General features: G+C 36.6%; 1 protein-coding gene across 2 annotated transcripts in view; it reads right to left on the reverse strand.

The window, feature by feature from the left end:
* Positions 1-327: 327 nt before the first annotated feature.
* The window catches only part of SOS1 (SOS Ras/Rac guanine nucleotide exchange factor 1), a 153,568-nt gene continuing 134,981 nt past the window's right edge, over positions 328-18,914 (reverse strand). For both annotated transcript variants that reach the window (XM_024118564.3, XM_028497117.2), the window contains 6 exons: positions 11,966-12,138; positions 11,641-11,757; positions 10,111-10,375; positions 4,141-4,185; positions 2,302-2,420; positions 328-1,377 (listed from right to left, as the gene is read on the reverse strand). In XM_024118564.3, coding sequence (XP_023974332.1) covers positions 886-1,377; positions 2,302-2,420; positions 4,141-4,185; positions 10,111-10,375; positions 11,641-11,757; positions 11,966-12,138 — 1,211 coding nt within the window. In that variant the 3' untranslated portion in view covers positions 328-885. The remainder of the gene's footprint in view (positions 1,378-2,301; positions 2,421-4,140; positions 4,186-10,110; positions 10,376-11,640; positions 11,758-11,965; positions 12,139-18,914) is intronic.

Raw genomic sequence — 18,914 nt, forward strand, 5'->3', positions numbered from 1 at the left:
AGTACGGTTAGAGGGACAGCTACGAGCCATGACATGGATTACCAGTAAACTTTTGTGGGAAAAGGGGGGAAAATGACAATCTAGCATAGATTAACAGTCTCCTAAATGTAAATCATATACTTGACAGTTACATTGTTTTAAAAGTTCTTCTGTCATTGTTAATGACACAAAACTTCTCTTGTTTGAAGGCAACACCACCACATTTTGTTTGTGTAGGGAGGGTGGGTAAGGGAATGCTCTTAAAATTGGTATAATTATTCTTAAAAAAAAAAAAAAGTACCTCTTTGGTGAAGCCTCGGTACCCATTCAATTCACTGTAATAATCTGTAAACAGGACTGTAGTACAGTGCTGGGCCTTGATTCCAACAAGGGCAGGTACCACAGCCTTTCCTCACAGTCCTCTGAATGATTTTTAAGAAAATATTCTAAAGTAGGACAAATAAAAGCAAAGGAAAACAAAGGAGGATTTGAAGATCCCTGTTTAAGATTTCTTTTTAAAAAGTGCATAATATTTTGAATTACAAAAACTGTCATCATGTGGGCCTGCTGGACACTAGACTGTGTTTTTCATCCCTTTAATGATAAAGATCACTTCACAAAAAGAGGACTCCTGCCTACTGGCTGGAAAAAGTTCCCTTTACTTGATTTTCAGGTGCAATCAGTTGTCCACCTCCTCTAGATCAGTCTTTCCATATTCTAAACGAACACCATTTTCACTTTATAATTACATCTAGGTTAAAATTCATTGTCTTATACTGCATCTTGAAGTAGAGTCGTTAGTGTTTGGAGTTCTCATTTTAACTCCTCAGTGCTGGCACGTTCAGTGCATCCATTGCCAGCAATGGATTTGGGGCCAGGAAAATGTACATCCTGGTATAGAGGAACTCAGGAAGAATGGGCATTCTCCAACAGTGGTGGTCCATCTCTGTGCATGGATGGGTGTGTATGCTCCCTTTTGTAAGTTTTTGGAGGGAGTTTAGGGATATGTTGAGAAGTGCTTTGTCGTGGAGGAATAGGCGGCCCAGCAATGGAATGAAGGTCCACTTCTTGTGTCAGTGGTGGTGATGGCAGATGCCTTCTTGTGCCATGAGGAGAAGGTGTTTGAGGAGGAGGTGGTGTAAAGGGGGAAGGGCTGTTTGGGAAGAAGGCATTACTATGGTCACTTTTTTTGCCCAAAGGGGGAGGTTGGAGATGTAGTGGTGAGCTTGAGAAAACATCAGGTGTCCTCACAGGTTCTCGTGGAGGTAATAAGGGAGGGCTTTCAGGAGGATCTGATATAGAGGTCCGGTCTGATACTGAATATCGTGGTGAATAGGCTTTTGATGTGGGTTGCCTAGGAGGAATTGCTGGGGGGCTGTCCAAATGCTTAGACATGATCTAACATAAATGGGAAAAAAAAAGACATTTATTAATAATTTAATTTATGTAGCACCATGAATATATTAAGAATTAAGCTGGGGTTTTCAAATATGCTATTGGAAGAACCCTAGATGTTGATCAGGTCGTTTTGCCATGTTTTAAATTGGAGGTTACGGCAGTTCATTCATTAAAAAAATTATTTTTCCCTCAATGTTGTTTTTTTTTCCTCAAAATTTTGTTATTTGCTACTGCTTACCTATTACTGAATCTAATATAAGATCAATTCCATTTAACATAAATTACCTGTCAACTTTACAATTTTAAACTTACTATATTAACATTTCATGATATTCTGCGAAGAGTGTCTTGACTTGCCCAGGTGCTCTGCTCTCTGGACACTTTGAGAACACTGAATCATGTTAACAACTGGCAAAGAAAGAAATTCAAAGAGGCAGAAAAAATAGCTACTATGAGCCTTTAAGGTCTCTTCTGACCCAGAATTTTCATGAAAATCCCACTTAAAAGCATGTCACATTCACCTATTAAGGGCTCAGATAGGTAATATTTAGCACTAAGATACCATTTCATTTAAAATGTGCTTTCATATAAAGCTTCAGACCTCCTTCCTTCTCTCTCTTGTATCTTTTAAAGACCTGCTTGAGACTGCATTACTCTTACATTATAGGTTAAACTTTTTTCTTGACAGTACCCATAATTTAGATTTACAAGGGTTTTGAAAACCTACCAAAAAACTGCTTTCAGAAGAAAGGAAATAAACATTATTGCATCGTAAATCCATACTTAATCCTTGTTTAAACTCTATTAAGCCCAAGTACTCTGAGTATTAACCTAATTCAGTTAGAACTAAACCAGACACAAGCAATTGATTATAATGTAACTGTAATGATTCCAGTTTCCAGATAACAAGATTTTCTACTTTACCTTAGATGGCGAAGATTCCGCTGGGGCAGATTCTGGTCGTCTTCGTGGAGGAACAGGAGGGGGGACAGGCACTTCATCAGTGCTCTTGGTTAAACTTATAGATGATACTGAAGCAGATCCTGTAGGATGTTAAATTTTTTGAAAAGTTCACAGGAATTTTATTTCATCTCTCAATCCTGAAAAGACTTGGAAACTGCTTATATTTATTAAAAGAAATGTACAGAAGTATCAAAAGCAGTTCAATAAATCAACAACTAATAGTATTTCCTTTATTAAAGCAAACTGCTATAAAAGCATGCAGAAATTTTTTAGCAGAATTTTCAGAAAAAAAGCTGCCTAAGATATTCTGTTATTATGTTTCTTGAACAAAGTAACATTCCCACTGTTAATCTACTACTGGAATTTTTTATTTGGATCTGAGTCTCAGATTTCTGGGAGAGACAGCACTATTAAAAACCTTTGGAATGGTAATTTCTGTTAAGCTTTTTTGATGGGCTCCTTTTTTTCCTCTGACTTTATTAGTACAGAATTTTCTTGCCTTCACTGGATAGTCCTTGGGGATAGTTTCTGATCTTAACCATTCTCTCCAATGTCTCTCCCAGCAATCCCCTCAAAGGATGCCAGGGAGAGAATCTAGTGTCTGGGGGAGGGATCTCTCCTCAGTGTGCTTAGATATTATTCTCCTTGGCAGGGAAGCAAAGTCAGGTTCATCATACTCTAATCCAAAAATTTTCATTGTGATGGAGGTATTTAAGATGACTGAGGCAGTGCTGATAATAAAAAACAGAAATTACACTAGAATCTGGTGAACCTGATTTAGGAGTAAGTTGATAAACTGGCACCAAAAAGGTAAGTAAAGCCTCTAACTGTAACATATCTTACAGACATTTATATGACAAGGACTTAATATAGGCATATAAATAATTACACTTTGAAAAACATTTATGTAAGTTGTTAACTAGTTATCAGCACAATGAAAAAGATATGAAAAAACACTTAAATGGTCGTTCAAAATTATATTTGGCAGGTTCTTTTGCTCCTTTAAACATTGACAGTTTTTATTTTGCCAATTAAATGTTATAACAATATAGAACTTAAAAAGAGTACTTTGTGTATTGATACTATTTAAATGAACATTTTGATCACCTACCTTTTTTCTTAAGAGACTATGTAAGTTAATTTAGCTTATAAGAATATTTTCCATTGTACACATTCTGAAATCATTTGTATGAAGAACAACAAAAAACAATCTATTAGCTTAAAATTTATGGAATAGTTTGGTGAATTGTTAGTTTACTTTAAAATTAAAAGCAAATACCTACATTGGAACTTTATTTTGCTTATCAGTGATGAATATTTAGATTATATAATACAGATAGGTACAATGATAAGATAGCTGTTCGAAAGTCAAATAATAGTCATCTGCCTACAATCTGTGCTGTTCCCAGGCTAAGTATATTTTGTGACTTAGACACTGCACGTAGCTGCCAACATTCTCATATGCGCATGCATGCTCTTGCTTCTTTTAAAAAGTTGAGCATTAAAATATGTTTAGAACTCGAGTTGGAAATGAGAAATGGTTAAATGTGGAAGCCACCCATATAATAATGTTCTTTCAAAAGAGAAAAAAGATTTTACAAAAAGCATGAAAAATATGTAAGTTTAAGCAAATCATTTATGATCAAAAGATAGCACAAGTGAAGGCCTCACTTCTAAGATGCTGCAAAGCAAGGTACCAATACTGCCAGACCCAAGAAGAGTTTTAGCAGGAAAGGTTACATTTGGTTTAATCTTTAAAGCCAAAGCGAAAATTATGAGTCTTAAACCAAATATACTAACTTGGGCCATGGGGCAGTGTAACTTGGATAAAGATGGTATCGCTGCCTGTGAAAGGAAACAAGAAAAAGTATATATTTTTTCTTTCATTGATATATTCAAACTCATCTGTCAAAATTTATTTATGATAGAAATGTTATTTTTGTCATTCTAGTTTTAAAGAATGGTAGAACAGTTTAGCAAAAGCTCATTACTACTTACTTTTGAGAAAGGTAAAGAATTAAACTGCATTAATATCATTGGGAATTTTCAAGATTCCTTTTAGATTCACTACTTGATGTCATAATAATTAAATGAAAAGCATTCATGAGAAAACTATATGCAATATCCTGTATATTAGAGGAAGACTTTCAAAAAATGTATAAACCCAATGTGAGCAAAGAATTCAGCTGGACCTATAGAAATATGTCATTTACTAAGAATTATTTTGAAAAACCAAACTTGTGAAAATAAGTAGTAAATAATAAATTTATGTTATAAAAATTGAAACATAAAAGGAAATTTCTCACTACTATAATTATTATAAAGTTTTGGAAATGTTCTTGGGGCATAAGTTCATCACAAAATAACTACAGCTTTGGATATTACAAACAAGCTTGAAAGTGATATAGCTTTTTTCCTTCTATATTTTTAAACACTTAAAAAAAATCATTAAACAGTTTTGGTGCTTAGACACATTTTATATAGGAAACTCTGATAATTTTTGAATGTCTAATTTCAACAACACTAGCCCCAAGAGCATTAACGTAGAAAAACTGAGACAAAGGCTAGAAGATCTATACTGCTTCTAAATCAATATAGGTGTTTAGGTTACACTGCCTCATATTACCAACATACTGAACAGATAATATCCAAGAGACTAAAGCAATACCTATAGCACTAGACTGAGCTGATTTTTAAAAATTCAGGTTTCTCTCATTTTTGCACAATAGGCAATCACTAAAATAATTAGGGCTAAAAGGTTGTTTTTCTAGCTTCTTTGCTCAGAATGAGGATAATTTTACATCCCAGGGTCAGTGGGCGGAATTATTAATTTCATTGCTTATACAGATACAGTGTTCTTATTTCCCAGACAGCTCCAATTTCAAATAATCTACCCTATTACCTCCTTTCCATATGTACTGATATTTATTTGGAGGCTCTGGTTACTAAGGGTAGCAATCCAGCTAATTCTAATAAGTTAGCTCTCAAAAGATTAAAATTCATTTTTACACTTTGATATTAAATAATGCTGCTACTGTGTCAAAGATTCTGTTTACTGAAAATTAGATTCTCCTAACATAATAGGGGTTAAAGGGAGTTATCTGCTCTAGTGTTTACTATTTATGTATTTTCCAGTTTTCTTGGAAAGGAAATAAATATGCCTTCTGTAGATAAGCCTCAAGAACATGGTCGTATACTTAGTACAATACAGGAATACAATCAAAAGACAAAGCTCATGACAGTTACCAACTGCAGGCTTTTAGAAAGAATGATTACACCTATGCATACACACTTGTGCAAGCAGATGTAGACTTGGCTTTGATCATATTTATATATAGCACAGGCTTAGATTCGTGTGTAAACTTGGGGTACTTTTCTGATTTGTCACTTCAAACTAATTGCTTGGTCTTACTGCCTGGAAAATGCTATTTAAAAACTCTCAGAATTAAACATTATATATATCAAGAAATATATACTAGGAATTCTTGTCAGCTAGGTACTGAACAAATTTATTGATAATGACTTAGAAGTGAAACCCAATTAATCAAAAAGTAGTATCAATTTGTTAAATACAAATCCCAGACAACAGATCAGTGGTTCTCCATCGTGGTGGCTGCACATTAGCCCCTGCTAGGGAGTTTTTTTGTTGTTGTTGTTTTTGTGGTTTTTTTGGTTTTTTTTTTTTTGTGTGTGGTATGCGGGCCTCTCACTGTTGTGGCCCCTCCCGTTGCGGAGCACAGGCTCCGGACGCGCAGGCCCAGTGGCCATGGCTCACGGGCCCAGCCGCTCCGCGGCATGTGGGATCCTCCCAGACCGGGGTGCGAACCCAGTTCCCCTGCATCGGCAGGCGGACGCGCAACCACTGCGCCACCAGGGAAGCCCTGTTGTTTTTTTTTCTAGGGAGCTTTGAAAAAATACTGATGCCCACGTGCCAATGCCAGTCTAACTCAAGCGTGGGCTGGACATATAGGTATTTTTTAAAGCTCCCCAGGGGATTGTAATGTCCAACCAGGGTTGAAACCACTGTTGAAGATAATCTCCAATTTATAATTGAGTCATTCTTGGAATAGGAATAAGCATTTTCCTATAGAAAAAAAATTATATAAATCATGAATAACTTCTTAAACTCGCAAGAGCCTGTTAAATGCAAGTGTATGAAATCAGAAACTAATCACTTATAATAATCTTATATGAAGAAAAGCCTTGCATTCCAGCTTCAAATGCTTGGAATCCATTGTTTCTTGTTAAAGCTTTCCCTACTAAGGGATGGGGCTAAAGCTCATTTGCAGCACACAGACCAGGCCAGACCTACGGCTTCCTTTTATGACCAGGCTACCTTCAAACAGGAAGGTACCAAGAGCACTTCATCCTCCCCCCTCCACGCTACAGCCACAGATGCAAAGCTGGGCGGTCTCTCCCCTTTTCCCGGCCACTGTCAGCATCACCTCAGAGCTGGGCCTGGCCAGGCCAGGCTAAGGTGTGGAGCCGGGTTCTGAATGTGAGGATGTATGTAGCAGCAGTAGGTAGGTGGCCAGTTTCCTTCCCTCTCTGTCTTCACCACAAAGCTTTCCGTGACCATTCTTGCCCACTCTGTGGTCATCTTTGTGTAAACTTCTACAGCATTAATGTCTTTGCCACTCATTTAGCATTTTGCTAATAAATTAGCACTTATACATCTTCTCTGGTGAAGCCTGCAATCTTACTGAGAGATGAAAAAAATCATAGTACAAACAGAATCAAGCACTTAACAATGGTTAAGCATTTAACTATGATTTTCTTTGTACTATGATTATTTTTTTAACATCTCAGTAAGACTGCAAGCCCTAACAGAGAAGGTGTGTCACTGCTTAGCAAGAAATGACATATGCAACAGATACTGGCTGAAAAAATTAACCTTTGTTTTTAAAGTAAGTTATTTTTGGAAAAAAAACTATAAGAAGCAAAAAAAGAACTATTATAACTGATCAAAAATTCTAGTCAAACTCTGCCTTTTGAAAAAAGTAAGCAATGGAACTTTTTGCCTCATTGTATGGAGTGGAATATGTTCAGATGACTTAAGAATGTAGGTACAGCAGCTCTTTCCTGCCAGGACCTGAGGAAAGCAAGGAAGTAGGTATTCACTCTAGTGGCAACACAGTGAGTACCAGGTTGGACGTGCTGCTGATCCACCCCCCGCCCCATAACACTAGCAGATCTGTTAAGCAGAGTGGGGTCAAAAGCAGATGAGGACCTTTAATATACATAGACCACTAATGAACTTTAAGTAAGGGACTAACTGAGCATACAGATGGTTTTATATTATACTGGCTTACTTAATTTCAAAATCAGTTATTTTCAATTTTTACTAAGAACAAAGGGGAGTAGTAATAGGGGTTTTCTTTTTCACAAAGGAAGAGAAATTGAAAAAATCTTCAGGGCTAAGATTACAAAGCCTAAGGTTTCTCCACTTGTCTAGCTATTTTTAGTTAATATTCTTCCACTGTCACATATGACAAAGCACCGATCCAGAGCACTGCATTCCAAAATGATTCCCTTTTCCCTGTTTGACTAATAATGTAAAGATTTAGCACTAGTAGGGAATGTAGTAGGCTTATCTCCTGTTTTTCTACATCTTCCATTTTTAGCTACTTAAACTAAGAGAAACAATTTGTAATTGATGGCCTTCATGTGATTTCAATAATTCACTCATGAGAATCTTTAATAATATAGATCACAGCCAAGTGCTCTTGGAAAAACACCCTTCAAACAGTTAAATGGATCACAATAAACAAGGATTTTAAGTCAGGTATACTGTGAAAAGTGCTGCTTTTATTTTATTACTTAATTTAGGAGGTTGGCAAATTGGGGAAAATAAATGGGAGTTTTTTTAACCTGGTGTTTATTTGAACTTATAAAAAATATCTGATAGCCTACTATGTGCATAACATGACTTCATAATCCTCAGTAGCCAAACAAGGCCAAGGTGTGGTAATTCTTAAAACAAATACACTTTAGGTGGTAAAAAGATAAGACAAACTGCTGGGTAACTACAAATATATATACAACACGGGAATAAATAAACAGGATTCTGGACCAAATCTCAATATACCTCCAAAGAATAAATTTTTTTTAAGTTAGATTCTCTGAGTTGGAAGAAATCTTAAAAATCTACTTTAATCCCCAGAAAGCAGAGAAAAAGTATTTTATCGAAAATCAGAAAGCTCACTAGCAGACTGGGATGACAAACCAGGATTCCTAACTCCTACGTCAGTGCTTCTCAACCTCCTCCCGAATAATAATGTCATGCTGCCTCTCACTATTGGATTCTGTAACATCAAATATTAGGGCAGAACTTGAACTGTACACTGAGCTAGGGCAGCCAATGGGAAGAGCATGTGGAAATGGTTGTGAGAGGGTTAAAGCCGACTGAATTGAAACTCTGATTTGATAATGAACAAATGAAAAAAGGTTGTGGGTTCTTAGTAGAGATTTAAAGCTCCACATGAAATTGATTAAAAAATTAATGGAAGCCTGGTGCTCTAGATATAAAAGGTAGCCTCTTCAAAGGGCCAGGGCTGGGCTGTACAGTTTGGCACCCATTAGCCACATGTGGTTATTAAGCATTTGAATGTGGCTAGTCCAAATTGAGATGTGCTATAAGTGTAAAACGCATACTGCATTTTGAAGATTTAGAACCAAAAAAGAGATTGTAAAATGTCTCAGTAAATTTTTATACTGATTTCATATTGAAATGACAACATTCTGCATATGCTGGGTTAAATAAAATATATTACTAAAATTAATTTCACCTAATTCTTTTTGATTTTTTTTTTTTAAATGTATTTGTTTATTTATTTATGGCTGTATTGGGTCTTCGTTTCTGTGCGAGGGCTTTCTCCAGTTGTGGCAAGCGGGGGTCACTCTTCATTGCGGTGCCCGGGCCTCTCACTATCGCGGCCTCTCTTGTTGCGGAGCACAGGCTCCAGACGCGCAGGCTCAGTAATGGTGGCTCACGGGCCCAGCCGCTCCGCGGCATGTGGGATCTTCCCATACCAGAGCTCGAACCCGTGTCCCCTGCATTGGCAGGCAGACTCTCAACCACTGTGCCAGCAGGGAAGCCCCTTTTTGCTTTTTTTAAATGTGGCTAAAGATCATTTAAAGTTACACATGTGGTTCACATTATATTTCTATTGGATAGCACTGATTTAGAAGTGGGAAAGGGATGAGCAACAGTATGCAGTCCGTGAGATTTGTACGGCTGGGCTTGAAAGCATAGGAGTGTATTAGCAGGCGCTATATACACCTGCTGGATGGTGTAGACTGAAAAAGGGTTAAGTAGGAGTTTGAATTCGATACATTGCAAATTAGAAACTACAGAGTTTGGTTGGAAAGGAACCAGGTACTGAGCAGTATTCAGATATAATTTTGGAGGCAGCATTTAAAGTATCAGATTGACATTCCATGCAGATTTTAGGAGTTATCTTTGTTTCCTCCGGAAGTTAGAGATGCATTTTAAATTCACCAATTGAAGACAAATGCTCAAATGAGATTTCAATTACCAATTTCTTCACCAGGCCTATCTGGTAAAGTATAATACATTTAAAGAGGGTTGTTCTAACAGATAAACTGCTGGAGTTTAGAATTTATTTTATATTTCTATAATAATAGCTTTTGAAATGGTATTTGATTTACCTACAAATTTACAAAAAATATATATATACAGATTCCTTTTTACCTCTAGCACATATAATACTAACAATTACTTAAAGCACTTAAAACTTGAGCACCTACTTGAGTGAAAAGGGCTTGAATGATCAGAATCAAATACGCTGCAAACATCTGTGGTACTAGAAGCACCAGAAGCAGGAGGAGGTGTTAACGGTGTTCTTGGAGAATTTGGTGCAGATGCTGTACTTTCTGTTTCACTTTCAGGGATCCTACTATAACTAATTTTCCTTGGCTCTTGCTGCAGAGGTGTGGGATGTCTCATAGTACCTGGTCTTGGGTTTGATGGACGAACACCAGGAGATTTTAGGGGATAGCTATATTTTTTTGGCTGTAGACATATCAAAAGAAACACAACACTTACAACACCGTAATGGAAAAGAAGGTTCTTCTATAAATGCTTGGTAAAATTCGATTAGTATCTAGGAAAACCACAAAGCACTAATAAAGAAGTTACATAATGATTCAAATCAAAGTGTCCAAGTTGAAGAGTTAACACCCCATTTCCATAAAGCCTTGGCTATCTAAATTATTAGGGAATTAACTTCTTTAAATAACTGAGTCTTAGTGCTATAAATACCAGAGTATTTGTTATTTTAATATTTTTGATGGAAATCTTTCTAAGATATGGTGTATATTTCTCTGGCTTTTTAGACTATGCTGAACTAATTCAACCTTGGTAGAAAAGCCAGGATCATTGTTATGAACTATGATAGCCTACTATGCTGTAATAATACAGTGATGCCATCAGGATCATTTGAGCTATTTACAAATGCATTAAACTGCTTGAGTTTTCATCTGTTTATGTTAGTTTTATGGCATTTTTTTTCTTACAGAGTGATCATTTCTCAGTGATATCAGTGTGTCTCATTGGAGCAGACTATATAGCTATTTCCAATTTGCTGTTTTTAATCCATCTTTTAAAAAACTGTTTTAGGCCTTGAGAAATTTTCTTGTGAGGTAATTTCATAAGCTTTGGTTCACAGACATTATGAGATTTATCTTGGTTACTTAGAAGCCATTTATGTTTACTTCTTGATTCTTGACTTTCTTATGAATAAGAGAGATTATATTCAGAACAGTGAGATGATGATACTGTACATAAATGTGGCCAGGCAGTTACTAGTAATAAGAAAGAATGGAAACTTTATTTCACCCCCAAAAAAGTATCTTTAGCCAAGCCTGTTATTTTTATGGCTAATGATTCATGGTTAAAAGTTCTCATAAGTCATTATTTTTTTTAAAAAAGTACTTATATAAGTACATATATTTATTATAAGTGAATTAGTATAAATTGTCAAATTTCCTGCCCTTAACATAAATACTGAATAACATTTTTTGTTAAGTTGGCCATACTTGCCCAACTTCTTCATCTATCATATTAGGATTTATTCACATTAATATTAGTGCCCATTTACCTGGAACTAAGTGGAATAATCCTGAGCATATTTATTAAGCACTTATTCACTATTTTTATCCATTACATGTACACGTCATCTCTAAATGCCTTTATAGAAAACTATAAACCACCAGATATAGATGACAACTGTAAAAAATATATAAATATAAAAGAAATATAAATGTATGAATGCTTACAAATCTTGGGAGAGGCTTAGGGTTTCGTGGTTCTATTTCTAGGGATTTGTTGAAAAGATAATCTGTAAATTCTTTTTCCATACTATTTCCCATTGGATTCAAGTTTTCAAAGAACCTCTAAAATAGATGCAAAGAAAAACAATTATTAATATTAAGTAATTTAAATTCAGTTTAAAGTTCATGAAAATAATTTAAGAAAACATTTAATGTAAGAAAATTGGAATTATTTAAGTTTTATTTTCCTTTTTCTCTGAAATAAACCTGTCTCTTATCAGGTGGTTATAAACTTAATCAGAAATATGTGTCCTCAAATAATTCAACTTACTTTGATATCTGATTCTACTCGTAAACAATAAGGCTGATTTTGGTACTGCTGGATCTCGCCTGTTATTTCTGCTACTTTCCTCCTTTTGCTAAAGTTTATAAGCTCTTTCCCATGCCTTTTTAGGACCTCAGGGTTGCCTTCTTCTGTTTTCAAGATATTAGTTAGATAAATTCCTAGAAGAGATAATAAATTATTTCAAGGATAAAAATGGAAAAGGCTAGTATTTTTCTTTCTCAGTAATTATAGGTATATTACACTGTACCGTCTCAACCATCATAACCAAAGAATTAAGGCAGAAATTTCCATTCTATGAAAAACAACAAGCTAAGTAAATATCAAGAGAAAGATTTTTATTAGTATCAAATTCTTCTGTGACTTAAGTTCTATAAATACCCAGGAAAAAAGGAGACCAAGGTTAACAAAATTAATAGATTTTCAGGAGCAATAACCAATTTTCCACCCCCCACACCCATATGTTATTTAACATAAGTCATGGTTTTGTTAAAGGAACTTGAAGAATAACCCATCACTATTAACACATATTTTTGGCAAAACAGGAAAACGTCAAATTTACAGGATATTTTCTGCTTACTCAGCTCTTGAGGCCCCCAAGAGGTTGATAGGCTTTGTAATTCAGAGGTAGTACTGTCTGGATAGGCTGACTCATGAAAATGTGGGCGGATGTGCAAGCCTATCAAACACAGGACTGCATATGATTTATGTATATTCTGGTCTTCAGTACTTCTAGAATTATGTCAACCTGGTAGGGGAGCTCCTGTTTCCCCATCACTGCAGTTTGTGCACTGGATGAGGAGGAGAATGAACAAAATAGCAGGCATTTTAGTTCCTTTCTGTTCTAGCATAAAGGTTCTGGAGCCAGCTCTGCTGCTTTCTACTCTTGTGATCTTGTGCAAGTTGCTTAGCCTTGGTTTGCTCATCTCTAAAATGAGGACAGCAGGGTTGCTGTGAGAAATAAATGAGTAAATTTATGTACAGGCTTAGAATAGGGCCTGACAAAAGTAGATGCTTAATTAGCTATGGTTGGGATTGTTGATACTGTTGTTGCTATTCTTGCCCTATCCTATTTCTGCCTTTTCCTCTGAAGTACTGACTATGATGCTTTGGGAAAAAAAGAAGTGTGAATATCTGAGTTCATTCGCTCAGTACACATTTGCTGAGTCTCTGCTGTACGCCAAGCACTGCATTAGGTACTGCAGATACAAAGATGAACAAGACACACAGTTCCTGACTTCAAGGAGTTCAGAGTTTTGAATGTGGGCTACTACAGTACCATTTGGTAAGTGCTATATTAACTAGTACTAATGCATAAGATGCTATGAGAGCACAAACAAGATGTGCCTAACTCTGCCTTGGGCTGTTGGGAGCAGCAGAAGCATCACAGATTAAAATATGCTTAAATTAAGTCTCAAAAAATGAACAGAAGTTTAATAAGCAGAATATAAGATAGAGGGGCATTCTAAGCAAAGCAGCCACGTGTTTGAAGGCACTGGTTTTTGTGAAGCCTGGAGGCATACTCAGAAATGGCTAGACTTTTGGGGTCTGGTCTGTGGGGTGGAGGAAGAGTGGAAGGAAGCGAGGACAGGCAGAGGCAAGGAAGCAGTGGTTCTGACCCCCTCCATCACTGCAGGTTAGCCACTGGACGAGCAGAGGGATGGACAGAGCTCTAATCACAGACTAGTAGTCCTAAATGGTTTTGTGGTAGAGGCAAACCTTTGTGGGTTTTTTTGGCTGCACTGCACTGCTTGTGGGATTTCAGTTCCCCGACCAGGGATTGAACCCAGGCCCTCGGCGGTGAGAGCGCCAAGTCCCAACCACTGGACCGCCAGGGAATTCCTGAGGCAAACTTTTAAATACGAGAATATTTGGCTACGTTCTTGGCAAGATTAAATAACTCAAAATCAATAGTGAACAGTTAGCAATAATGAAACATGATAGATATCAATGCCTGTTTGGTTCTAGAAAGCATCCAGTTATTCAGTGTATTAGTTACTTGGCTATTTCTCAGCACCTAGGCTACTCCTGATTATATATTAATAAGACAAATTGACCATGTGTTCTAGTAAGCACAGGCTCTTTTATTTTCCACATCTGCCTGTCACTGGCTCTTTTACTTGCAGTCGGTTATATTCTCCTCTACACTAAGTTGCATGATCCACTTAGCTCAATGTTCAGTCTAACAAACATCCGTGACAGTACACATACTTAATGGGAGCCAAAATTAACTTTCCATATTGGCCACAAATTGATGGCCCAACTATGAAGAGTTTGTGGGTAGTAGCACCCGTACAGGGTCACAAAGAGCCTTTTCAAAAGAGCTTAGCTTTTATCCAGTAGGTAATTAGGAGACTATCAGCATCTGTACATTCTAGAATGATTATTCTGGTTGTACTGTGAAGCTAGATGGGTTAGAAGGAGTTAAGACTAGAAGCAGGAAGCTCAGTTAACAGAGTAAAAGTCATCTTGGTGAGATGATGAGGGCTACCTTAGGGCCCACAGGGATAAAGTGGAGTGCATAAATATCTAAGAGGTGAATGCCACAAGAACTGATTAAGTGGTTTGGGCAGAGGTAGGCACAGTGGGAAGGAAGACTCTCACCTTTGTGCTTGAGGGACTGACTGGGTGGTGGTGTAATGACTGACCAGGGGAACATGGGGATAATATATTGTGGGATATTGTAGGTGTTAAAAGTATACTTGAAAGAAGTTGGGAAAAGGCTTACAAGTAGCATTTTGGGAGAGTTCAGGATAAAATCTGGAATTATTTTATGACAAATTAATGGCTAGTTAAAAGTAGAACAAATAATTAAAGAGGTGGTATTCAAACTGTTGATCATAAACTACATCAGTAAAAAAGTGTTTAAGCATGCACTCTCTCTCTCTCTGTGTATATGTATAATAAAAAATGTAGTGCAAATATGTACATAGACGTGAATATTATAAACTGTTAAAGCTTAATTTTTTTAAAAAAAAGATCATTTTACATACCCTGCTCTAGAGACAGCTGTTCTAGGGAGAGGAAAAGCAGAGCATTATGACAAATGATGAAGAGGGGTGAGGTTTCACCTCTTTGCTGACACCCTTCCCAAGCTTTTCGGGAAAAAGTGGCTGCTCCGGGTTCACAGAGCACTCTGTTCATACTTTGATTTACACGTTTCTACAATACAGTGTTATATTTACTACACAGCACTATAATTTATTTTTCTGCTCTTTCAAGGGAGCTTATTGAGGATAAGACTATGTTTTACTTGTCTCTCTATTCTCAACACCTAGCCCTGGGCCTGGCACATATAGGCATTCAACAGATATTTCTGAATGCATAAAAGCAGCCCATTATTTCAGAATAGAAAAGAAAGCATTTGCAGACTAGACCAGGATACAAGAGACATACAGTCAATTCTAAAATGGCAGGAAAGCAAGAGTGGAGATGAAACAAACTGACAAGAAACAGAAGGAGGACACAAAATTAGAGCAGTGTGAAAGGAAAGAGCAAAGCTGATGTTATTACAGGCATGGAGTTTTGTGCAGACAGGTGAGACTTGGTTGAGGTAGAAATCTACATTCTTTTACCTGAGAGGAAATGTTAGTTTGCCTATACATATTCATTCTACCTATGAGTAGAACCTTGTAGTGTATGGAGAAAAATTGGGAAATAGACCAGTAGCCTGGCATAGCCTTGGAAGGAGAAATTGCCTGACTTTTATTATTCTGTAAATAGTGCAGTGCCAGCAAAAAATCTGAGTAAGAATTCTGCTAAGATGATAGAGAAAGTAAAAGTGTCAGATACTACCCCTGAGCCTCCTATAGAGGGGAAAAAAATCCAGCATCCAGAATTAAGGATAAGAATCTAGAAGAAGTTTCTACAATTGACCATATAGATGAAATGGAACTAGGCGGCAGCAATAATATCTACCTATTGGGTCAGAACCATGAAAGGCTACCTGGCTAACCTTTAGCTTGGAAATAGCAAAAATCTCCTAGAGCAGCAGAACTGACCAGGGACTTAATAATGAGGATGATAAGCAGAAATGGGTAGGAAGGCTGGCAGGCAGGCAGGCTGTACCTATCAAACCACCTACACGTTTGCAATCACTCACTAAATCACGTGGCTCACTTTAAAACACAATGGAATACTACTCTAAATACAGGTCTGAAATTTCCTTTCTTCACTTAACAACATGTTAATGAAAATCAATTACGTTGGTTCATAAAGATCTGAAAGAGAATACAGTTTGTTTGTATGAATAAATGCCCACCAATCAGGTGATATAATGGAGTAGCAGGGGCCAAACATGAGTCCAGTGAACAGGCCCTGTGGTTTCATTTCACCTCTGTGTAACAGGGGCCATAGGATATCATGAGTAGCATGACTATAAGTTCAGTGTGTGTACTGAGTGACTATGATATTTCGCTTTTTTCTAAGCACCTGACATAGCCCCTGATACTTAGTGGTACTCAAGAAATATTTGTTGACAGGTTGAATGAAATGAACATCAGACTGAGGTCCTTCCCAGGCTCCCTTGTATGAACTGGCACCATAGTTACCACACTTAAGAGTAAATGCATAGACTTCAGTGTTTTATCAGAAAGAGAAAATAAATGAACTCAACAGTTTTATCAAGAATTTAGGGGGAAAAATCCTCAGAAAATGGAATAAATTAACAATGATAAAAAGTAATACATGACATAAAAACTATAAAATCAGAGAGAATAACTGTTTCAACTTTTATTGTTTGGAAGAAAAACACAGTAAAACAAACAAGTAAAAATAGAAACAGAAAAACATATTGCAAATAAGAGCAATTTTTAAAGTAGTATTTTTATAGACTGAATGCTAATACTTTTAAAATACTGAAATGAGACAACTGTGTAGCAAACAAAACTGAAATAGAAAAAAAATTAAGGAAGAAATGAAAATGTTATTATAGAATTACATACTGCAAAAGATTCTAGGCCCAGATGGTTTTTCTGTTGGAATATTTCAAAGTTTAAAGACTAGATCATTTCATGATATTCTGGAATAGAATAAGATGGAAAGCTGCTTAACTCATGTTACAAAGTAAATATAACCATAATAACAAAAGCTGATAAATATAGGACAAGAAGAAAAACCACAAACCAATCTCATTTATAAAGATGGATGCAAAAATCATGAATAAAATGATAATGAATAGAATTCATTTGCATATTTAAAAGATTAATCCACCATGAATATAAAAGGCTTAATGTTGGTTAACAGAAAGGTTCAGTATTAGCAAACCTATAATTTTAATTTGCTAAATAAGAAAAATCATTTTGCTCTAAGACAGCAAACATGTATACTGCCAACAAAAACAGAAGGTAACTATGAAAAGAAATTGTCTTAACATAATAAACAGCATCGAATCAAGTAAATAGCAAAATTATACCTATCCCTGCTGAAACAGAAAACAGAACTTCTTTTTATTACTGTTTAACCTTTGTTTGGGAAGTTGTGACTAATGCTGTAAGGCCTAACACAGAAATAAAATCAAAAGAAGAGACACTACTGTTATAGGTAGGCATGATTAAATATCTAGGGCTTCCCTGGTGGCACAGCAGTGGTTGAGAATCCGCCTGCCGACGCAGGGGACATGGGTTCGTGCCCCGGTCCGGGAAAATCCCACATGCCGCGGAGTGGCTGGGCCCGTGAGCCATGGCCGCTGAGCTTGCGCGTCCGGAGCCTGTGCTCCGCGACAGGAGAGGCCAAAACAGTGAGAGGCCCGCATACCGCAAAAAAAAAAAAAAAAAAAAAAAATCTAGAAAATCCCAGGAAATTAATAATTCTTGGAATTAACGGAAATTGACTATTAAAAAATGAATACCATTCACGATCAAAAATACCTAGGAAAAAGCTAATTATCATAAATGTTCTTTCCAAATTAATTGACAGATCATTCCAACTGTATTTTGGGGAATCACTCCCCCTCCCCAGTTCATTTGGAAAATAAAGAGACAAAATTGGCAAAGAAAATACTGAAGAAACATCAACAAACCAATCTTATTATATATGAAATTATAAATATAAAGCAGGATTTCTTTCTTTCTTTTTTTTGTGGCCGAGCTATGTGGCTTGTGAGATCTTAGCCCCCCGACCAGGGATTGAATCCCAGCCCACGGCAGTGAGAGCGCCGAGTCCTAACCACTAGGCCGCCAGGGAATCCCTAAAGCAGGATTTCTTACCCTTGGCACTACTGACCTCTTAAACTGGATATTTCTTTGTTGTGCTGGCTGTCCTGTGCACTGCAGGCTGTTAGCAATATTCCTGTCCCCTACTGACTAGAGGCCTCTAGCACCCCTAACTCGAACAACAAAAAATGCCTCTAGACATTGCTGAATGTTCCTTGGGGGACAAAAATCACCCTGGTTGAGAATCACTGATTATAAAGTGCCAATCATTAAGACTGGGGCACTAGCATAAGAAGTTAGTGGGATGAACCTAGAGATTATCATACTAAGTGAAGTTAGAGAAAGACAAATATATGATATCACTCACATGTGGAATCTAATTTAAAAAAAGATACAAGTGAACTTATTTTCAAAACAGAAACAGACTTACAGAAATTGCAAACAAACTTATGGTTACCAAAGGGGAACTGTTGGGGGGAGGGATAAATCAGGAGCTTGAGATGAACATACACACACTACTATATATGACAGATAACCAACAAGGACCTACTGTATAGCACAGGGAACTCTACTCAATATTCTGTGATAACCTTTATGAGAAAAGAATCTAAAAAAGAATGAATATATGTATAGGTATAACTGAATCACTTTGCTGTACACCTGAAACTAATATAACATTGTAAATCAACTGTACTCCAATAAAATTAAAATATAATAAAATAAAAAGAAGTTAATGGGAAACAATATTTTTTAAAGAAGGAGGTACCATATGTAAATGGGGATGA

This window comes from Physeter macrocephalus, chromosome 12 (assembly GCF_002837175.3).
Source record: "Physeter macrocephalus isolate SW-GA chromosome 12, ASM283717v5, whole genome shotgun sequence".
Classification (NCBI taxonomy): domain Eukaryota; kingdom Metazoa; phylum Chordata; class Mammalia; order Artiodactyla; family Physeteridae; genus Physeter; species Physeter macrocephalus.